At 43.1% G+C, this 20,001-nt stretch overlaps 3 protein-coding genes across 4 annotated transcripts in view; all 3 read right to left on the bottom strand.

The window, feature by feature from the left end:
• The window catches only part of LOC131131678 (acyl-coenzyme A thioesterase 2, mitochondrial-like), a 294,081-nt gene extending 274,083 nt beyond the window's left edge, over positions 1-19,998 (bottom strand). The window contains exons 1-4 of one of the 2 annotated variants that reach the window (XR_013629381.1): positions 19,916-19,998; positions 18,694-19,201; positions 18,205-18,407; positions 17,279-18,102 (exon numbers count right to left, since the gene is read on the bottom strand). Coding sequence is in view for 1 of the 2 variants with exons in the window: in XM_058076590.2 (XP_057932573.2) it covers positions 17,512-18,102; positions 18,205-18,407; positions 18,694-19,150 (1,251 nt within the window). In the remaining variant the exon portion in view is untranslated. Of the gene's footprint in view, positions 1-16,996; positions 18,103-18,204; positions 18,408-18,693; positions 19,202-19,915 lie in introns of those variants that run through there. The other variant, XM_058076590.2, reaches the window with a different exon arrangement.
• gpr176 (G protein-coupled receptor 176) lies at positions 1,279-7,410 on the bottom strand. The gene is made up of 4 exons (XM_078794507.1): positions 7,216-7,410; positions 6,787-7,126; positions 4,601-4,853; positions 1,279-2,910 (listed from the first exon to the last, which is right to left on the bottom strand). The coding sequence occupies exons 2-4, from the start codon at positions 7,013-7,015 to the stop codon at positions 1,707-1,709; spliced, it is 1,686 nt and encodes a 561-aa protein (XP_078650633.1). The 5' UTR covers positions 7,016-7,126; positions 7,216-7,410; the 3' UTR covers positions 1,279-1,706.
• LOC131134242 (acyl-coenzyme A thioesterase 2, mitochondrial-like) lies at positions 10,091-14,095 on the bottom strand. The gene is made up of 3 exons (XM_058079295.2): positions 13,607-14,095; positions 13,338-13,540; positions 10,091-11,393 (listed from the first exon to the last, which is right to left on the bottom strand). The coding sequence occupies exons 1-3, from the start codon at positions 14,061-14,063 to the stop codon at positions 10,803-10,805; spliced, it is 1,251 nt and encodes a 416-aa protein (XP_057935278.2). The 5' UTR covers positions 14,064-14,095; the 3' UTR covers positions 10,091-10,802.
• Positions 19,999-20,001: the final 3 nt, after the last annotated feature.

The raw sequence follows: 20,001 nt of genomic DNA, 5'->3' as shown, positions 1-20,001 counted from the left end.
CTGAGCTTTTCTTCCTGCCACTCTCACACCAACAACCTGGAGAAAGTAAGTGTCCCAACTGTTATCAAACAGAGGAGTTGCTGGTTCAATGCACTGATGTGGATTCAGGTTGTTTGTAGACACAGCAATGGATTGTGGGAAAGCCTGGGGGTGTAGGGAAGTTACAGCTTGATAAATATTTGAAGTGCTACCTGGTTGTGTACATCAGCCAAAGGTTCGTGTTGAGGCTTTGTAGTATGCCTTGCCAAGGAGACGCAGGCAATCAAAACAATGATTTAAAAAAATAAAGCTTTTCACTGATGTCATTGATGTGGTTGAGCAAAAGATTTGTCTTTTCCTTAAATTCATATTTAAACAAGACTGGACTTCACTGGAATTTCATATTTTTTTGTATTGTATGACAGTACAATTGACAGTAGTACAAATGTCGAGTACATCTACAACATATTACGGGCGATGTGTTTTAGAATATGTTTTGTATTATTTTTATATCAAAATATACAATCTTAGGGGCTGCGCAGTGGGATAGTGGTTAGCGCGATGACCTCACAGCTAGGAGACTCGGGTTCAATTCCACCCTCTGCATTCCAAAAACATGCTAGGTTAATTGGAGACTCCAATTTGTCCATAGGTATGAATGTGAGTGTGAATGGTTGTTTGTCTATATGTGCCCTGTGATTGGCTGGCCACCAGTCCAGGGTGTACCCCACCTCTCGCCCGAAGACAGCTGGGATAGGCTCCAGCACCCCCACGACCCTCGTGAGGATAAGCGGTAAAAAATGAATGAATGGTATTTGTACTTGTACTTGTCATGTACATTTCTTATTTACCTTTTGAATGTTAAGTTGCGGTGTGATGATTTTAGTTTTCTATTTAAGATGACACCATGAGTCAGAATATACAATGTTATATTATATGCAACAGTGCTTCTATTGCAGTGACTGGAGTTTTTACACATGGATGGTATTGATTGGCTGAGTAAACATGAGTCACAGAGTCATAAATATTTCATATGGAGTGTATTTGAGGGCAACTGCGGTGCTGCTCTCTGCCATGCACTTTCCACTTCCTCTCTTTTTTTCATGTTTGATCACTGTATTTGCTCATGTAACAATTGGCAATCAAATCAAAAACAAAGAAAAAATCATCTTGATGTTGCGGGTGTCGGTTTGGTTTCCAATGGTTGCTAAAACAAACTGGTAAAAATGAGGCAGTGTCACTTTAATGCAGTGCTAGCAGGGTGGGCTGCCCTCAGGGGGTTGGGGGGGGTGTCAGCGTGTTTATAAAATTTGAACGGCAAAGTGGCGAGGGACAACTGCAATTTCAGTCATTTATCCACTCCAGATGGTAAATAACAAAACACTATTATCTTGTCATGACTTTGTTTATATACACTTTTATTACGTTAGCAAACACCAGAGAAGGAAATGACAATGACTCCAGGAAAAGGGAGCATCTCCACGAGGGACAGGTCCCCTCCCTTCAATTACCCCCTCAAAAAGGATATATTTTGGGGCTCCAATCAGTGTTTTTCTTTATGTTTCTCAAGCTGCTACACAACCCCTGAAGTCTTCTGATTCTCCCAGGGGGAGCCCGCTCCACATATTGAAAACCCCTTATCCTACTGGATGTGAAACCGAGCGTCTCATCTTCAGTCTGAGAAAAACCTCCACGTATGTTTGAGACCAGAGTCCACCTCGATGAGGTCACGGGTCCACAACGGGAATCGTGCTCACCTTGTTGTTCCTGCTTATCCGCCGTTCGGGTCGCGGTCTGGGCATCTTGGTCTGGATCAGCTCCTCGGGAGTGTTCCCCAAAGGAGGCAGCAGCCTCTTCTTGCTGTTCCTGGTCTCGGGCAACCACTGAGGCGGCAGCTCAAAGGGTCCAAACCCGAAGTGCGTGGGGTCGTCCCTTTCTGGAAGCGTAACCGGCGCCACCTGTGACGACGACATGTAGGCGCACGTGTGGACGGGCGATGAGCGTGGTGCCGTGGGTGTAGGTGGGCCGTCCTTGGCGAGGCCGCCTGCGAGTCCCTGCAACAAATCGTTTTTGGTGATAACCTGCGTTTGCTTTGACCCGCTCCTGTGGTCCTCTTCGGGTCCTTCTGTTCCCTGAGGAGGGAAGTCACTTCCTATGTGGTCCTCTTCCTCTTCTGAGGGTCTAAAAATCTGCTGCTGGCCAATGTTGAACATCTCCAGAAGCTGGCTCCCTGAGCGACCTGCCGTCTCCAGTCCCATGGGTTCTCCTATAACGACCTCGGCCCCGAGAGAGGCCAGCCCCCCCGTGCTGACCACGTTACGGCGGCTGTAGCGTCTGTGAATCCTGGACAAGAGTTCCAGGCAGCTGTGGCGTGCCAAGCGATTAACCGTCAGGAATAAAAGAGGGTTGGTGATCAGGGACACCTTGGGGAGCCATAAGGCCGTGAGGTACAAGGACACAGGCAGCTCTTTGGGATCCAACAAAACGGTGCGATAGACCACCAAGGCTCCATAGGGGGCGCTGCAGGCCGAGAAAGCCAGCACCACAGCCAGGAGACTGGCATGCAACTCCCCTTCTCGCCGTGACACATACGGAATGGAGATACTGTTCTGCGGAGTCCGCAATGCGGCGATGATCACCTTCTTCTTCTGGCTGGCGCTGAGCGCTCTGCGGATGAGCAGCATGAAGAAGAAGACCAGACCCAGAGGTAGGACCACGGTGGTGATGTTGTAGATCAACACGTACGCCGTGCGCCCCAGGGAGTTGCCGTGGTCGTCTGCGCAGGACGATGCCACGTACACATCCGTCACGTTGGTCAGGACGAAAACAGGAAGACTCGCCAACACGGCGTGGACCCAAATGTAGATGACCAGATCTCGGGCTTTGGCATCTGAGATCTTCCTCTCTAACGGGTACAGGACGGAGTAGTACCTGGAGAACATAGGATCATATCTAATACTGGGACAAGTATCGGAACCTTCTTACACGGGATATATACACACAAGGACACATAAACCTTGCAATCCACCTGCACTCTGGGGTTCCCAGTTTCTAAGCTAAGCGTGCATAATCCTCACATTGAAAGTGATTTTCATCCCTAAAAATCATCCATTCCAGATAATACGTTCATAAATGACCTCTCATCCGCCGGTCTTGGCTTTATTATGAGCTAAATCAATTATGAGAAGGACTGTCTTGTCTCTACATCAGCCTGGTTCATAAGCTGCACCGCAGACCCATGATAGCGCGTGTGCTCTCTCTACAGCGCTAACACCCACCATAACAATAAATAATTCATCATTTGGATAGGTTTGATCGCTGCAACACAGAAGCCGTATGGCGTCTCCCTGCCTGCACTTTGGAGGTTAGCGGTTCTCGGCTAATAATTACAGTTTTGGCCTTGAAATCAATTGATTAGATATGCATTGTATTACAAACAAACATTGTTTCTTTTATTAGAGCCCTGTAGACATGAAATAACACCCCTATAGTCACCTCTATACTTGTATTATCAGATAGAGTAGACCTAATAACAGATAATAAGATAAATAAGAGAGGTTAGCATTGACAGCGTACTTCCTGGTGGCTATTGTCTCATCAATGGAATGTTGCGGACATCTAGAGATCAGTGTAGAAGAGATTCGCTATATATATATTTTTTTGCTTTATTTTACTCAAGCTGCTGCATCGGTTCTCCCCGTGCATGTGTGGGTTTTCTCCGGCTACTCCGGTTTCCTCCCACATTCCAAAAACATGCTAGGTTAATTGGCGACTCCAAATTGTCCATAGGTATGAATGTGAGTGTGAATGGTTGTTTGTCTATATGTGCCCTGTGATTGGCTGGCCACCAGTCCAGGGTGTACCCCGCCTCTCGCCCGAAGATGGCTGCAAAACAGAAGCCGTATGGCGTCTCCCTGCCTGCACTTTGGAGGTTAGCGGTTCTCGGCTAATAATTACAGTTTTGGCCTTGAAATCAATTGATTAGATATGCATTGTATTACAAACAAACATTGTTTCTTTTATTAGAGCCCTGTAGACATGAAATAACACCCCTATAGTCACCTCTATACTTGTATTATCAGATAGAGTAGACCTAATAACAGAAAATAAGCCATCTTAAAGATAAATAAGAGAGGTTAGCATTGACAGCGTACTTCCTGGTGGCTATTGTCTCATCAATGCCTTTCGCCTGAAGATGGCTGGGATAGGCTCCAGCACCCCCCACAACCCTTGTGAGGATAAACGGTAGAAAATGAATGAATGAAACATGTGAAGATGTATGCTAGGTGGTCTAGTGCCGACATTTCAGGCTACTTTTTCCACACATCAACATGATTCACCTTCAACAAGTCGGGCTTGCAAAAATAGAGCTGGAAGCATTGATGTGTGCAATTACAAAGCACCATTGTTAGCAAGTGACGCACGTTACCTGACTTGGTCACGCAATTTAGTGCATAAAGCATCGGCTGAATATGATGAAACCTTTCTCCTTTCTTTCAGGTGTATTTCCAACCTGAGCAAAGCGAGCACCGGGTACCCATGCAGCCTTTTCCAAACAGCGTTCATGGTCACGGGGGTTATAAGAACAGAGAAGGATTTAATAACTCCGACATGAACTGACCTGTCCAGTGCAATGGCGCTGAAACTGAGCATGGTGACCGAGCAAAAGAGCTTCTGGAGGAACTTGACGGCCTTGCAGAGCAGCAGAGTGTGAAGCCACCAGCAGCAATGAGGGCTGGAGCCCAACGCCAAGTCGAAGGGAACGCACACCACGCCGGCGCAGATACCCGTGCAAGCCAAGTTTTGGATGAAACGATTGGTCACCGATTTGAAGACGTTTGTAGAGCAGGTGCACCACAACACCGTAGCGTTCCCTGTGGGGGGGCGGGAACAAATAGAAGAGCTTTAAAGTCAGATCATAACATTCCCGTTATCCATTTGGGCCTCATTAGCTGCTAGCATTTTAGTTTTGTTTTTTTTTAGTTCTAGCATTTTTGGGATTATTTTCAAGATATTCATCTGGGGAATTTCCTTTGGATTGGATGAAAATACTCATCCATATTCATGCATATTTCTTAAATAACCGCAATAAAAAGGGTTTACTGTTTAAAGTACGTTTTGGAGTTCTAATACACCTTTTCCGATCAGGGGTTGGAAAACGTCAACAATGGATGTATGTCCATGGTCTGATATAGTTCATCTTCAAACAGTTCAAACATAAAAAAATAAAAATATTTAATAAAAAAAATTAAAATTAAAATTAAAATTAAAATTAAAATTAAAATTAAAATTAAAATTAAAATTAATTATATTAGGAAAGCAGGAAGTGAACAAATGTAACAGTTACTGATTGTTTAATAAGGTTTGCTTCTTCCTACTCCTTTTGGACATGTGGAACTGGGAACTGATTATGGGATGCATTCAATTCTAATCTGATGGATGTTCAAATGAAATTAAACCATTACTATTACCATTGTCCATTTGTCTATTGTCTCACGGAAGGGACATTAAGTCAAACAATAACATAAACACAATAGTCCTGTATTAGCAGGAACAAGGTCTTCAATTTGGAGCGACACCACAGCGATCATACGTATAGAAATAGGTTTTAAAAGGCAATATATTCCCTCGTGGCTGTAGTCGATGACTTAGGGACATGTCGCTGCTCCAAGCCACCGAGAGAACAATACATCAGACCAACAAAAGGATCACACTTGCAGCCCCTATATGTGTAGATGCCTGTTTTTTTTGTTTTTGTTTGGTGTATTCATCTCGCCATGGGTGAGTTAAAAGTAATTTTTCTTTTCCGGACGTCATGAAAACCTCGGAAATGCACTTTTCTCTCAAAAATGGAGCAAACAAATGAAGGAGATGCTAGATTTTTAGATGTTTGGTGTTCATAAACAGGCTCTAGGTACACACATTATTGTTCATTAAAAAGTCAATAAGGACCTTGAATGCGTTTTTCTTTTCTTTCCATTTGCTATGGCATCATGTGGTCGTGTTTGTGCCCCCACCCCCCCACGTGCACCCCCCTCACACAGCATCAGCAGGTGTGAGAAATCCACAGTTGCTAAGGCCATTTTTGTCACTTTGGGCATCCCGACATCGACTGTATTTCACCGTGGCTACCTATTCACTCTGCAGCGGCTGCAGAAAGATAAGACAAGGAAAACCGTCCGTGTGCATCTGGTGCCCAACGGGGCAGCTCCCCCCTCACCTTCCATCGATACCCGACAGTTAAAACGTTAACTGTTTTCTATTTAAACCACAAAAAGCTCAAATTGATTTTTTTTACAGCACATTTATTGTTATGTTTTGCTGTAATGTCGTGCAAAGGCTTTCAATCAATAACGGTTTTTATGACACAAAGCTGAGCCGAATGGAAAACTCACCATGGGGGGGTGCAAACACACCCAGAAAGGAGTGACACGACATTGGGTGATGGCAAGGTTTTCGCTCTCACTTCCTGTCAGCACTTTTTCCCTGCGACTTGTGTTAGCTATGGTGTTAGTCTCAGCTAAAGTGATTATCTTACAGCACCTGTGTGTGCTAATGGATGCTAACCACTCATGACAAAGAAAAAGCAGAACATGCTGGTTCTAGAGAACCCTTCCAACTCAGGTCTCCAACAATAACATCATGAATGATGTTGTGTGTTAACACGGGCGTCCAAAATATGGCCAAAAAAGACAATATTTTGATTTAATTGTAATTACACTGTTGGGATTATTTCACATTTTAGGGGACGAGTTGAAAGATTAAGATGAATTCGAACCTGATAAATAGAATGACCAGAGGACTTACCAAGTAGAGACCCTATCAGGATGAAAACCTGGAGGGTGGTGGTGAAGTCCCGGTAAGCTTGCTCCTGGATCAGACGGTTCTGGTCCTCCAGTGCGGTTCCAGGGGCAGATGGACTGCTGCCCCACCGGGTCGGCGGGCTGGAAGAGTTGAGGACACTCAGCCAGATGTGAGCGGCTGTCATGTTGGATGCGCCGTCCCCCACCATGGCAGCCCAGCTCCCGCTCTCCATGTCGCGGTCCGGTGTTTTTATTTATCTATTTATTTATTTATTTGCGATGGCTGGTGGCTCTTCCACTGGAACATTTTTAAACTGCCTTCAAAAGAAACCAAAAAAAAAAAACTGGACAAAGCATTGCCAGATGTCATCAATGCATTATTATGTCATGGAGAGCAAACACAACGATGCGTTCAAATGCATCAGTTACATACATCCATGCGCTCCGAGCTGCACGGCTGCTCCCGATGCAACGTTCATTCCGCGGATGCAGAATGCAGCGCTCTGCCGGAGCCTGGAGACCATCGCCTGGCTCCTTCTCCGCCTGGCTGTCGGACTGCCGCTACGCCGGGAAAGGTCGCCCATTGGTCGGCTGGCTCGTGAGGAGATCCCCCGAAGAATGCATGGTTACAGCGTGACACTTGTGAAAGTGGAGGAGGGATGAGGATGGGGGGGCGAAAGTGGGGAGCTCCACCTCTTTTTTTTGGGGGGGGGGCCACCAAAAGCTCCTTCATGAATGGCAAGCAGCCCCCCCACCCCCAAATGATCAATGGATGTCTCATCATAACAATGATGTAATTAAATATTAATTACATATTATATATTAATATTAAATATTAATGATAACACTGGGTTATACTGGGAATACATTCTAATTCTTCAATATTTTATGCTGGTTTTGGTTGTCATGGTTTTGGTTAAACACAGCTATAAACCGAGGTTGTCCAAACTGCGGCCCCGGGGACGTTATGTTTTTATTGGTCCGTAGCACATTATAGAAATTAAATCAAGCCTGCAAAAATGTAAAGAGAAGCAGCTAAAATGTTAATACTGCTAACAAAAATAACCTTTGTCTTGAAATATTCTGTTTCCGAAATTTTACCAAATAAAAAAAATGCATAAAAACACAAAAGGGCCCCCTGCATCCTTCCATTTTCAGTGGAAAAAGTTTGTGCTGGTGGACGACCACACGTCCATCACATTTTATGTCATCCTTCACGATCCAGGAAGTAGCTAGCTAGGCAAAAACAGAAACATAATTAACATAATTCCACACGTTGGCGGTATATGAATTAAGCATAAAGCATAAGCATCCTATTTCTTACGGCAGGGGTCTCAAACACGTGGCCCGCGGGCCAAATGTGGCGTAATGTGACTACAATGGGGAATAGATTGTTATTTAGATTGTTATAGATTGTTATTTTAGTGCAAAATAACATGGAGCAGCTGTACCATTACACCACCAGTGACTGATGCACAAAATGGGCCCCCCCCCCCCCACCCTTTGATGGTGGGGTCCAGCATATAAGGGGGTGCGGCTCTGTCTGTACCCTTTAGTCCAGGGGTTTCAAACACGCGGCCCGCAGGCCAAATGTGGCCCGCAGGACACTAGTTTGAGGCCCCCGCCTTGATATGAAAGTTTAATGTTAGTTTGATATGGATGCTGTATGGTATCATGTACCCAGAAAAAATTATTACGTTTGATTAATGTTCATGTTAAAGGTTAAATAACTGTTAATAGTTATCCTCCCTATCCGTGTGGAAGTGGTACGTTTTTGGCTATTTAAGTTTAAAGGAAATAACTTGAAGGCTACCGTTTAGGTCGCTAGCTCTCTAGTTTGCGAGTTAGCATGTGTCTCAAGACCCTGCAGTTGCGCAATATGTTGTAAATAAAAAGAGTATAAATGTGACTATAGTCGTGTTTTGTCATGTCTACAGGGCTCTAATAATGCTTTGTTCATTTTAATCTGAAAAAAATAATTTGTCTACCCACCAACTATATGTGGTTTCTTAAGTTTTTATTATTTGCCGTTTTATTATTATTATTATATTTATTTATTACTGATTGATTGATTTTCTTTATTCTTGATTTGTTTATTTATTTTTCATTTTATTTTGTGCAGAAAAATAAAAAGTAAGATATTTGAGAACAGTGGAATGTTTTATCAGAGCTTTTCTTGTAGAAAATCGAAACCAAAGCAAAGTTTATTCATTTTTCTGTTTTTAATAAATGCGTTTGGTTTTTTTTTTTTGGAAAACCTGATGCGGCCCAGTCTCACCCAGACCCTAGCTCCAGTGGCCCCCAAGTAAATTGAGTTTGAGACCCCTGCCTTACGGTGTTGTTGGTGGATGGTTCGGGTATCTAACTTGATGACTGCTGGGTGAAATACTGTTACCTTGTTCTGTGTGTTCCTTTGCAACTTCCTGTGACATTCCTCATTGGTTTGCGAAAAAGACGAATATAGTACACGCACACGAACACAGCAGTGGTTAACATGATGAATGTTATTCCGGTCAGATGTTATTCGGAAGGGCTGGCCAACAAAAGGACTCAAACTGGATCCACGCAATTCATTAATTGACTTCATTTATACTTTATTTAAGGTTTAAAACACACACAACTAAGTACAGTGTAACTTAGTAAAACCAAACCAATACCATAGCTAGTAGACTACACCCTGAATATACCATAACTGTACCCTTAATCATAGTAGTTCATAACAATCACTCCCTGTTTCAGGGTTAAATAAGATCCATTATTAAAACCATGCATATTTAAGCTTATTGTACGTATTCACGGCCTAAATAAAGCAAAAGTGGCGAAATGAATGACAATTCAAATAAAAAGCATTCAAAAGATGCGATATGAGGTGTAATACAGTAATACAAGTGTTAAGGTGACTATAGGGGTGTTATGTCATGGCTACAGGGCTCTAATACGTATGAATGTGAGTGTGAATGGTTGTTTGTCTATATGTGCCCTGTGATTGGATGGCCACCAGTCCAGGGTGTACCCCGCCTCTCGCCCGAAGACAGCTGGGATAGGCTCCAGCACCCCCTGCGACCCTCGTGAGGATAAGCGGTAAAAAATGAATGAATGAATGAATATTGGGTAATAAAAGTGTTAATGTGACTATAGGGGTGTTATGTCATGGCTACAGGGCTCTAATAATTATGAATGTGAGTGTGAATGGTTGTTTGTCTATACATATGTGCCATGCCATTGGCTGGTCACCAGCCAAGGGTGTACCCCGCCTCTCGCCCGAAGACAGCTGGGATGGGCTCCAGCACCCCCTGCGACCCTCGTGAGGATAAGCGGTAAAAAATGAATGGATGAATGAATGAATATTGGGTAATAAGAGTGTTAATGTGACTATAGGGGTGTTATGTCATGGCTACGGAGCTCTAATAATTATGAATGTGAGTGTGAATGGTTGTTTGTCTATATGTGCCCTGTGATTGGCTGGCCACCAGTCCAGGGTGTACCCCGCCTCTCACCCGAAGACAGCTGGGATAGGCTCCAGCACCCCCTGCGACCTTCGTGAAGATAAGAGGTAAAAAATGAATGAATGAATGAATGAATGAATATTGGGTAATAAAAGTGTTAATGTGACTATAGGGGTGTTATGTCATGGCTACAAGGCTCTAATAATTATGAATGTGAGTGTGAATGGTTGTTTGTCTATATGTGCCATGCCATTGGCTGGCCACCAGCCAAGGGTGTACCCCGCCTCTCACCCGAAGACAACTGGGATAGGCTCCAGCATATCCCTGCAACCGTAGTGAGGATAAGCGGCATAGAAAACGGATGGATGTTGTTTCATCATTCTAACCTGGACAAGAACGGTTGAGATATAGATAGTTCAGATATGCGATATAGATTGACATCGGTATCGGATTTTTTTCCCCAATCATGAAAACCGATATAAAAACAAAGGTATGACTACACCCGTAAATGACTAAATATAACCAAATCATTCAGGATATGAGCATTGCTGGTCTTGGATTCATGACACGCTTCCTAATGAGTGCCGGTGTCGTTCAAGTGTCTCTTGAAGAACTCTTGGACTCGCTCCCACAGGTCCAGCTGAGCCTCCGAGTGGGCCTTTGGCTGGCCACCAAACACCACAGCACTCCCTATTGCCGCATGGAACCCTGATGGGCACAACGGCATGTAAGGAACCTCCAGAAGGTGACCAGCATTGGGATAAGAAACCACTTGGAACGATTCCTTGCCGTGACTCTCCAAAAGCTCAGCGGCCTGCTTGGCAAATAAAGCGCTAGTCCAATTGTGGTCGTCTTCCGAAACAGCAAATAGAAAATGACTCCTGGCACGCTCTATTGGAATCAAAGACGCTCTATTTTGTTCCAGGGTTGGATCCGGCATGACGGTACGTATATCGGCAATCCCAGATTCTGTCATTTGCGTGTTTTTCATGAGAGGTTGCAGCGGCGGTATAACGATATCTTTGTAGTGTAATGGGATCACCGTGTTGGCATTGCAGCCATTAATGCAGACTGTTGCTGTGATTCCTGGGAGAAAAGATGCCATGGACAAACCCAGAGCACCACTGTGGGACATGGATATGACACCGATGCCGGGACCTTCAACCTGCAAAAGACATATTATATTCAAAATGTTATCAAATTAATTCATCCTGATTACTCACCATTTGCCGTTATGGGTGAAATAGCCCCAATTTAGCTGTATGTTTGACAAAAACAGGACATACTGTATATCAGGATATACGTAATGCCCCTGAACGCACCTCGTTGTGGTCCAGTGACAATGAAGAAGAGGTATATTTATAACCATATTATGTTTTTTTTTTTTGAGAGGCGACTCCACAGTGGTCATGTGGTTAGCGCACAGACCTCACAGTGAGGAGACCCAGGTTCAATTCCGCCCATCTCTGTGTGGAGTTTGCATGTTCTCCCCATACATGCGTGGGTTTTCTCCGGGTACTCCGGTTTCCTCCCACATTCCAAAAACATGCTAGGTTAATTAGCCACTCCAAATTGTCCATAGGTATGAATGTGAGTGTGAATGGTTGTTTGTCTATATGTGCTCTGTGATTGGCTGACGACCAGTCCAGGGTGAAGACAGCTGGGATAGGCTCCAGCACCCCCCGCAGCCCTCATGAGGATAAGCGGTAGAAAATGAATGAATGAATGAATGAATGTATGAGAGGCAAATTGTTTATGTTTCGGCATACCTACATAACAACTGTTTTTTTTTACCATTTTTTTGTTGACAACTGAAATTTCGCTGAAACGTACCTTTGTTCTGAGGGGGGTATGTTTTGAAAAATGTCTGGAATTTAATGGGTTAATGAAATAAACTGGCTATTTTAGGCTGACCTAGTAATTTATATGAATTAATAGTTCTTGTGTTATTGTCTACTAATGCTAATGGTTTAATTTCATTTGAACATGCATCAGATTACAATTGAATGCATCACATAATCAGTTCACAGTTCCACATGTCCAAAAGGAGTAGGAAGAAGCAAAGCTTATTAAATCCTACCCCTCCATCTGGTACTTTTACAATCAGTAACTGTTACATTTGTTCACTTCCTGCTTTCCTAATATAGTTTTTTTTGTTTTGTTTTTTAAGACTCTTCTTCCTTGTATTTAGCAAACATCAACTGCTTGTATTGTTTCTTGAATTGGCTCATCGTTGTGCATTGTTTGATTTCCTTACTCAATCCATTCCATAGTTTGATTCCACATACTGAAATGCTATGGCTAGCATAACGTAGTCCTAGCATAGAAGTGTTTCAAATGTACTTCTTCCCTGAGATCATATTTCTCCTCTCTTGTAGAGAAGTATTGGATGACATTTTTAGCTAATTGGTTATTTTTAGCCTTATGCAATATTTTATTTTATTTTATTTTACTTTATTTTATTATGCATTATTTTAGCTGTTTGAAGATGAACTATATCATCAAGTTGAAGTATTTGTGATTTTAGAAATAAGGAGTTAGTATGTTCTATGTAGGCGTCATTATGAATTATCCTTACTGACCTTTTTTGCAGTACATTTAGCGAGTGAAGATTGCTTTTATAGTTATTAGCCCATATTTCCACACAATAAGTAAGATATGGTAGAAGTGATTTCTGATTGAGAACAAATTTTGCTTTATTAAATATTGAAATATTTTTGGCCACCTTATGTTGTAATCTGAGGTTTCCAGCTCATATTTTCATCTATTGTGATCCCCAGAAATGTATTTTCCTTTACCCTTCATTGAACTGTATGTTCAATGATGTTGCTTGTGAATGACATCTGTAACTAACGTAGCTGCATTACGGTACAAGAAGGTCTTTTTTTTTTTTTGGCACATAGTACCGAAGTAGGAGGTGATATGAGCATCCAATGACATAATGGGTACCGTAATAAGTGTCACTATATATATAGTGATATATATAGCACATCCTGACTGGTTGAAGACAACCAAAGTTGTTATGTAATTATGACTTTGCCTTAACCACCATGGACATGATGATTTGGTGGAAGTGTATCCTGACACATACTTTTATAAATCAACTAACCTCTGAATGATTCTGTAGGTAGTTTGAAGCCTCTTCAAGATATTCCAAATCCAAGCGTTTGGGGTTTTTTGGTAAATCCTGGTACCCATAATAGGCCAGCGCCAGCACCACAAAACCTTTGGTTGCCAAGAGGCTAGCTCTCTGTTCACCGAGACCTCCACCGAAGGTATATAGATCCACAACTCCAGGGAAGGGACCTTTTCCTGAAAAGAACTGAAAGTCACATCAAAGTGTAGAAATACTGGCGTTATGAAATAACCAAGACCAACCTGGAGGGATGAACAGGACTCCTCGGACTCGTCCGTCTCGCACCGGGATTCTCCTCATGCCATCCGTCATGTATTCTCTCTCATTGGTTTGACTGGCGAGGAGTTCTCCGGTGTCGCCGTTGTGTGCCGCTATCTCAACCAGAGTCGGGCTCAGCACATTCTTCTTCACAAGTTTTCTATGTGGAGTCTCTGGCGCCATGGCCCACAGCAAACCCATGGGCTCCACTCCGGTGTAGCTCCCTCCCAGAGAGGGGGCGCTGCTCACGTCGACCAGGCCCGACTCATCAGCTTTGTAGCGGGCGGAAGCTTTGAAAACCACCCCCTTGTCATCAACCAGCCTTGATCTTAATTCTACTGGTTTGTGGGGAGCGAGACCCTCCACTTTCACTTGGACCAGTTTGTCTGCTAGACAGCGAACACCGGGGAGGACTTTTAGGCGGATCTGAGAGAAAGCCATTCCGGATGCTGTGAGTCGGAAATCTTCCAAAAGTTGCTTTCAGTGATGTCGCTACAGCATCTGTCATGGCAAGGGACATGACTCACATGAAGAATCTATCAATACACTACCAATATACTATCAATACACTACCAATATACTATCAATACACTATCAATACACTACTAAGCTACACTTATCAGTCAAGTCAAAAGACCACAAAAAAACACAACAATGTATACAAATACTCATCATGAGCATGGATGTAGGGTACAGGTTTCAATTCACATTCACATCAGCTTCACATCCAAAAAAATCAGAACTATCCCTTTAACCCTCCTGTTTAATAACACACACAGACATTATGAAGCCATTTTGGGATGACCGGATTGTCCCTGACTGCATCTCACATTCTTGTAATGAGAATGAGGAAGTGTCATTCCCGGGATGAACCGACCAGAGACGTGTTTGGGTTGGAATTGTTGGAATTGGATCGGGTCTGACTGTGTATGGGATGCTCCACTGTACTACCGTCTGCCTTCATAACAACGAGGCATATGTGTGTTATTCATTCATTTTCTAACGCTTTTTCTCACGAGGGTCGCGAGGGGTGCTGGAGCCTATTCCAGCTGTCTTTAGGCGAGAGGACCCTGGACTGGTGGCCAGCCAATCACAGGGCACATATAGACAAACAACCATTCACACTCACATTCATACCTATGGACAATTTGGAGTGGCCAATTAACCTAGCATGTTTTTGGAATGTGGGAGGAAACCGGAGTACCCGGAGAAAACCCACGCATGCACGGGGAGACCCCCCCCCCCAAGGGACAGAAATACTATTGAGAAACTGATGATATATATATCTATATATATATTTATTTATTAGAGCTGCAAAGCATAAGCATGTTCAAGACTCAAATTGTAAGTTGAATATGGTAAATATATTCATATCGGCAGGTCTGAAAGTACTCCCTGCCTCTCATGGCCCCCCCTGACAGCATCCCCCGGGGGGGTGGGGGCACGCCCCAGTATTTGAGAAGCACTTTGCGAAGTAAACATTTACTCTCTCCCTCCTTTTTTTAATGAAGTAACTGTCGCTCGCTGACCCTGACACTCCATGGAGACCTTTTCAGTTTATGTTAGTCCCGACTACATTTGGTCTGCGCCTGGAAAAGTACCCAATATGGTACTCAATCACTAACCGGAACAGAAAGTGGATGTCTTAAAGAAGGAAAATGAGAAAAAGGATCACATTATATCGGGAATTGTGTGTCAGACAGATGATATGGAACAGTCCATAAGCATGAAGAACGTGACTGGGCTCCATATTACACCAAGGTCTTAGAGGACCACATCAAGCTGGGCAATTCTCTGCAATCAAAGGGGGCGGATTTAGACGTACTTGGACTTCAGTGTACAGTAGGACTAACATCATGGAACTCAATGGAGGACCGGAGGAATCCTAAGTACTTGTTGGAACTGGACAAGAACCTTATTGATGGCAAATTTAAACACATTAAGCAATGCAGAACGTTGACTGCGGTTGGTAGTTTCTCTTAAACCCATCAATTTGACAAATTTGTATTGTTTGTATTGGACATCATGGAACCTTCAGCATGACTTGTGCAGGAACTTAGGCTACCATATGTCCATATTTCAGCCTCTTACCCTGTTTAAATAATTATTGTTTCCATCTTCATTTAAGATGCTGTGTAATCATGTATTTGACATGCATGCCCATTATGAGTCCATGTGATCTTAAGACCCAGCTGTAGGTCAGAGGTAACGGTTTGGCATTTTGTATATGAACCACAGCACTATTGAACCATTACACTGGGATTCATATACAGTAATGCTTAAAAGGGTTAAAAATGACACTTACGTTCTAACAGAAAAACACACAAAAGCGTACAAATCCACAAAAAAATAATGTAATTATAAGTTACTCAACAAATACCATTACAGGTTACAACCTGTCATATCGTTATTCTATGCTTAAAAGAAGTGGATCAGGTTCAAAAACAATACAAAACAGCGCACGAGCTGCACAAACCTAATAAATCCAAATCATACCTGCAGAATTCCGCAGCATCGATATGAAGTGCTTGAGCTTGGAGATTCAAACCATCTCAGGAAGCTCCCGTACAGCAATGAGCTCTGCAACTCCAAAATGCCAGAGATTAAACACTCCGCCCAAATGACAGGAAGCAGTTTCAGGTTTCTTTCTTTTCATGTTTAGTATGTCGCTGTGAAGTGTACCACCGGGACGGGTGCACACTACCTTGGGGGCACAGCTCCCATCAGCCGCCACGACAATGGAGGCATGGAACACAGCCCATTCGGGCTACTGTCTCGAGGAGTTGATACTCCTGCTGTTTAGCTAGCAATGGGAATGAATGAATAAATGGCGAAGATTTAACTCTAACATCATATTTCCAGCCAACTATTGATTTGTGGACTTTAAATATACACTTTTGGGGTCTCCACGAAAGGAAGTGTATCATGATCTTGCCGCTATGGCTCAAGATACTGCGATCTGATTGGCTGATTGATAAATAAGAGTGGACACATTACAGCAGGGGTCTCAAATTCAATTTACCTGGGGGCCACTGGCGCTAGGGTCTGGGCAAGGCTGGGCCGCATCAGGTTTTCAAAAAAAAAAACGCATTTATTAAAAACAGAAAAATATACAAACTACAAGAAAAGCTCTGATAAAACATTCCACTGTTCTCAAATATTTTACTTTTTATTTTTCTGAAAAATAAATAAACAAATCAAGAATAAAGAAAATCAATCAGTAATAAATAAATATAATAATAATAATAATAAAACGGCAAATCATAAAAACTTAAGAAACCACATATAGTTGGTGGGTAGACAAATTATTTTTTTCAGATCAAAATTAACAAAGCATTATTAGAGCCCTGTAGACATGACAAAACACGACTATAGTCACATTTATACTCTTTTTATTTACAACATATTGCGCAACTGCAGGGTCTTGAGACACATGCTAACTCGCAAACTAGAGAGCTAGCGACCTAAACGGTAGCCTTCAAGTTATTTCCTTCAAACTTAAATAGCCAAAAACTTACCACTTCCACACGGATAGGGAGGATAACTATTAACAGTTATTTAACCTTTAACATGAACATTAATCAAACGTAATAATTTTTTCTGGGTACATGATACCATACAGCATCCATATCAAACTTGCCGCACTAACATTAAACTTTCATATCAAGGCAGGGGCCTCAAACTAGGGCCGCGTGTTTGAGACCCCTGCATTACAGCGTATTCAATATTTATTCACAATAAACAATGGCAAAAAAGTATTTTTTTCAACGAGTGTGGTTATGAAGATGATCTTTTTTAAAAATAAATTAATCAACCTGGTTTTGGTTAATTATAGTTGGTTGTGCTGAGGGGTGTTACTCGTGGTTTGTGATTTCTAAACGAGTCCGTCTTATTGGGTGCCAGTGTCGTTCAAGTGTCTTATAAAGAATTCTTGGACTCGCTTCCACAGGTCCAGCTGAGCCTCCGAGTGGGCTTTTGCCTCCCCACCAAACACCACAGCCCGTCCCACCGCTGCGTGGAAAGACGAGGGGCAAAATGGCGAGTGAGGAACCTCCAAAAAGTGCCCGGCTTTAGGATAAGAAACCACCTGAAAGGACTCCTTGCCGTGACTTCTCAAAATCTCCGCGGCCTGCTTGGCGAAAAAATGGCTGTTCCAGTTGCGGTCGTCTTCCGAAACGGCAAACAGGAAGTGGCAGTTGGCACGCTCTATTGGAATCAAAGACGCTCTATTCTTGATCAGGCTTGCATCTGGCGTGACATTGCGAATATCAACAATCCAGGATCTCGTCAGTCGGACTTTCCAGATGGCAGGTCGCAGTGCCGGCATAACGATATCTTTGTAGTGCAGCGGAATGACCGTATTTCCATTGCAGCCATTAATACAGACTGTCGCTGTAATGCCTGGGAAAAAGGACGCCATGGCCAAAGCCAGCGCGCCGCTATGAGACATGGATATGACGCCTATGCCGGGACCTTGAACCTGAAGGGATAGAATTGCATCAATGAACCAAAGTTATACACTAAATATTGGTGAAATTTGACACATCTTCTGATCCGATTCCTTCGTTATGAATTGACCAACCTCTGGATGATTCTGTAAATAGACTGCAGCCTCTTCAAAATATTCCAAATCCAAGTTCTTGGGTTTTTTGGGTAAATCCTCATACCCATAATAGGCCAGCGCCAGCACCACAAAACCTTTGTTTGCCAAGAGGCTAGCTCTCTGCTCATTGAGGCCTCCACCTAAGGTATATAAATCCACAATTCCAGGGAACGGACCCCTTCCTGGAAAACGTACAGATATAAAATCAAAGGGGTGCTATGTCAAATACCCTCAAATGGCCATTGGATCAATAAAGTTGTATCGAATCTCATCTAAAATAGCTGCCTTTCTTCACCATAACTCAATGAAGAATAGAAACACCCAACTTTAATAGATCCCTTGATGAAAGTAAGCGCTACAGCGGTCATATGGCGACTGGATACCGTGATCTAGTTGGCATTTCCACGGCAGAGCTCCCTAAATACTCCTGTCACGAAATGAGGAAGTACTGTAAAAAGACAGACCAACCTGGAGGGATGAACAGGACTCCTCGGACTCGTCCGTCTCGCACCGGGATTCTCCTCATGCCATCCGTCATGTATTCTCTCTCATTGGTTTGACTGGCGAGGAGTTCTCCGGTGTCGCCGTTGTGTGCCGCTATCTCAACCAGAGTCGGGCTCAGCACATTCTTCTTCACAAGTTTTCTATGTGGAGTCTCTGGCGCCATGGCCCACAGCAAACCCATGGGCTCCACTCCGGTGTAGCTCCCTCCCAGAGAGGGGGCGCTGCTCACGTCGACCAGGCCAGACTCATCAGCTTTGTAGCGGGCGGAAGCTTTGAAAACGACCCCCTTGTCATCAACCAGCCTTGATCTTAATTCTACTGGTTTGTGGGGAGCTAGACCCTCCACTTTCACTTGGACCAGTTTGTCTGCTAGACAGCGAACACCGGGGAGGACTTTTAGGCGGATCTGAGAGAAAGCCATTCCAGACGCTGGAACTTACAGATGTTGCTTTCAGTGATGGAGCCACGGCATCTGTCAAAGCAATCAACATGTCTAATATTAGCTTTCCTCAACTCAAATCAGCAGAAGATACCATGTTTAAGATGCTAAACACACAGTGTTCATACACCGACTCTAAAGCACTCAAGAGTTGTGGTAAAATCAGGAATGTGGATGAATGCGTGCTTATGGGATACTGCATGTAGAACATATAGATGGACATGTATCGACTTGTATGTTAACATGATGTCTTTCCCTTTTATCTGCATGGCATGCATAGTTTTACCATTAGAGCTGCTTGCACCTAGACGATAATGGACAGCATTGATAAGAACATGATATGAGTGTATATGCTAATAAATACTTTCAACGTCTGTCCGATTCTCCTGAACGCGGCATAATAACTCCTATTTCTTTCAAAGGGGAATTGTAGTCATGCCTAAGGGTATACAAAGACCCACGAATGTCTAACTGGGTGAAAGGTAACACAGTTTACGATCGTCGACCAAAAGTAACTAAATAGAAGCCCAGAAAAAGCCCCAACCACCTTACAATTCACCTTTACGTTGAGCAGAAAGTCTAATCAATAATAGTCAGTAAAGCTTGTTGATCTTGGTTGAAAACAGGAAAATAACATTCCAAGTTTTTTTTATTGTTGTTTTTCTAAATGGAGAAAATGATTTAAGACACACTTTGTAAGTCATCCAAACACACTCAGTCCCATTAAAAAAAGATTTAAAAACATACCTGGGGAAATATATAAAATGCTAAGCTTAAAAGCGAAAGCCTTGAGCAAGCAGTACGCTACCGGAATGAACCATTTCAACCGGAAG

Source organism: Doryrhamphus excisus, linkage group LG11, assembly GCF_037039965.1.
Source record: "Doryrhamphus excisus strain RoL-2023G ecotype Guam linkage group LG11, RoL_Dexc_Guam_v1.1, whole genome shotgun sequence".
Lineage (NCBI taxonomy): Eukaryota > Metazoa > Chordata > Actinopteri > Syngnathiformes > Syngnathidae > Doryrhamphus > Doryrhamphus excisus.
Note: the sequence above shows the minus strand (reverse complement) of the source record. Positions and strands in the feature narration are given on the sequence as shown.

Excerpts from the sequence above, each read along its gene's own strand:
- gpr176 (XM_078794507.1), bottom strand. The coding sequence starts at position 7,015 with ATGGAGAGCGGGAGCTGGGCTGCCATGGTGGGGGACGGCGCATCCAAC. Across the intron at positions 4,854-6,786 it reads CCTGATAGGGTCTCTACTTG|GGAACGCTACGGTGTTGTGG; the intron begins GTAAGTCCTCTG and ends GCCCCCCCACAG. Across the intron at positions 2,911-4,600 it reads AGCGCCATTGCACTGGACAG|GTACTACTCCGTCCTGTACC; the intron begins GTCAGTTCATGT and ends TATGTTCTCCAG.
- LOC131134242 (XM_058079295.2), bottom strand. The coding sequence starts at position 14,063 with ATGGCTTTCTCTCAGATCCGCCTAAAAGTCCTCCCCGGTGTTCGCTGT. Across the intron at positions 13,541-13,606 it reads AGTCCTGTTCATCCCTCCAG|GAAAAGGTCCCTTCCCTGGA; the intron begins GTTGGTCTTGGT and ends AGTTCTTTTCAG. Across the intron at positions 11,394-13,337 it reads ACCTACAGAATCATTCAGAG|GTTGAAGGTCCCGGCATCGG; the intron begins GTTAGTTGATTT and ends TGTCTTTTGCAG.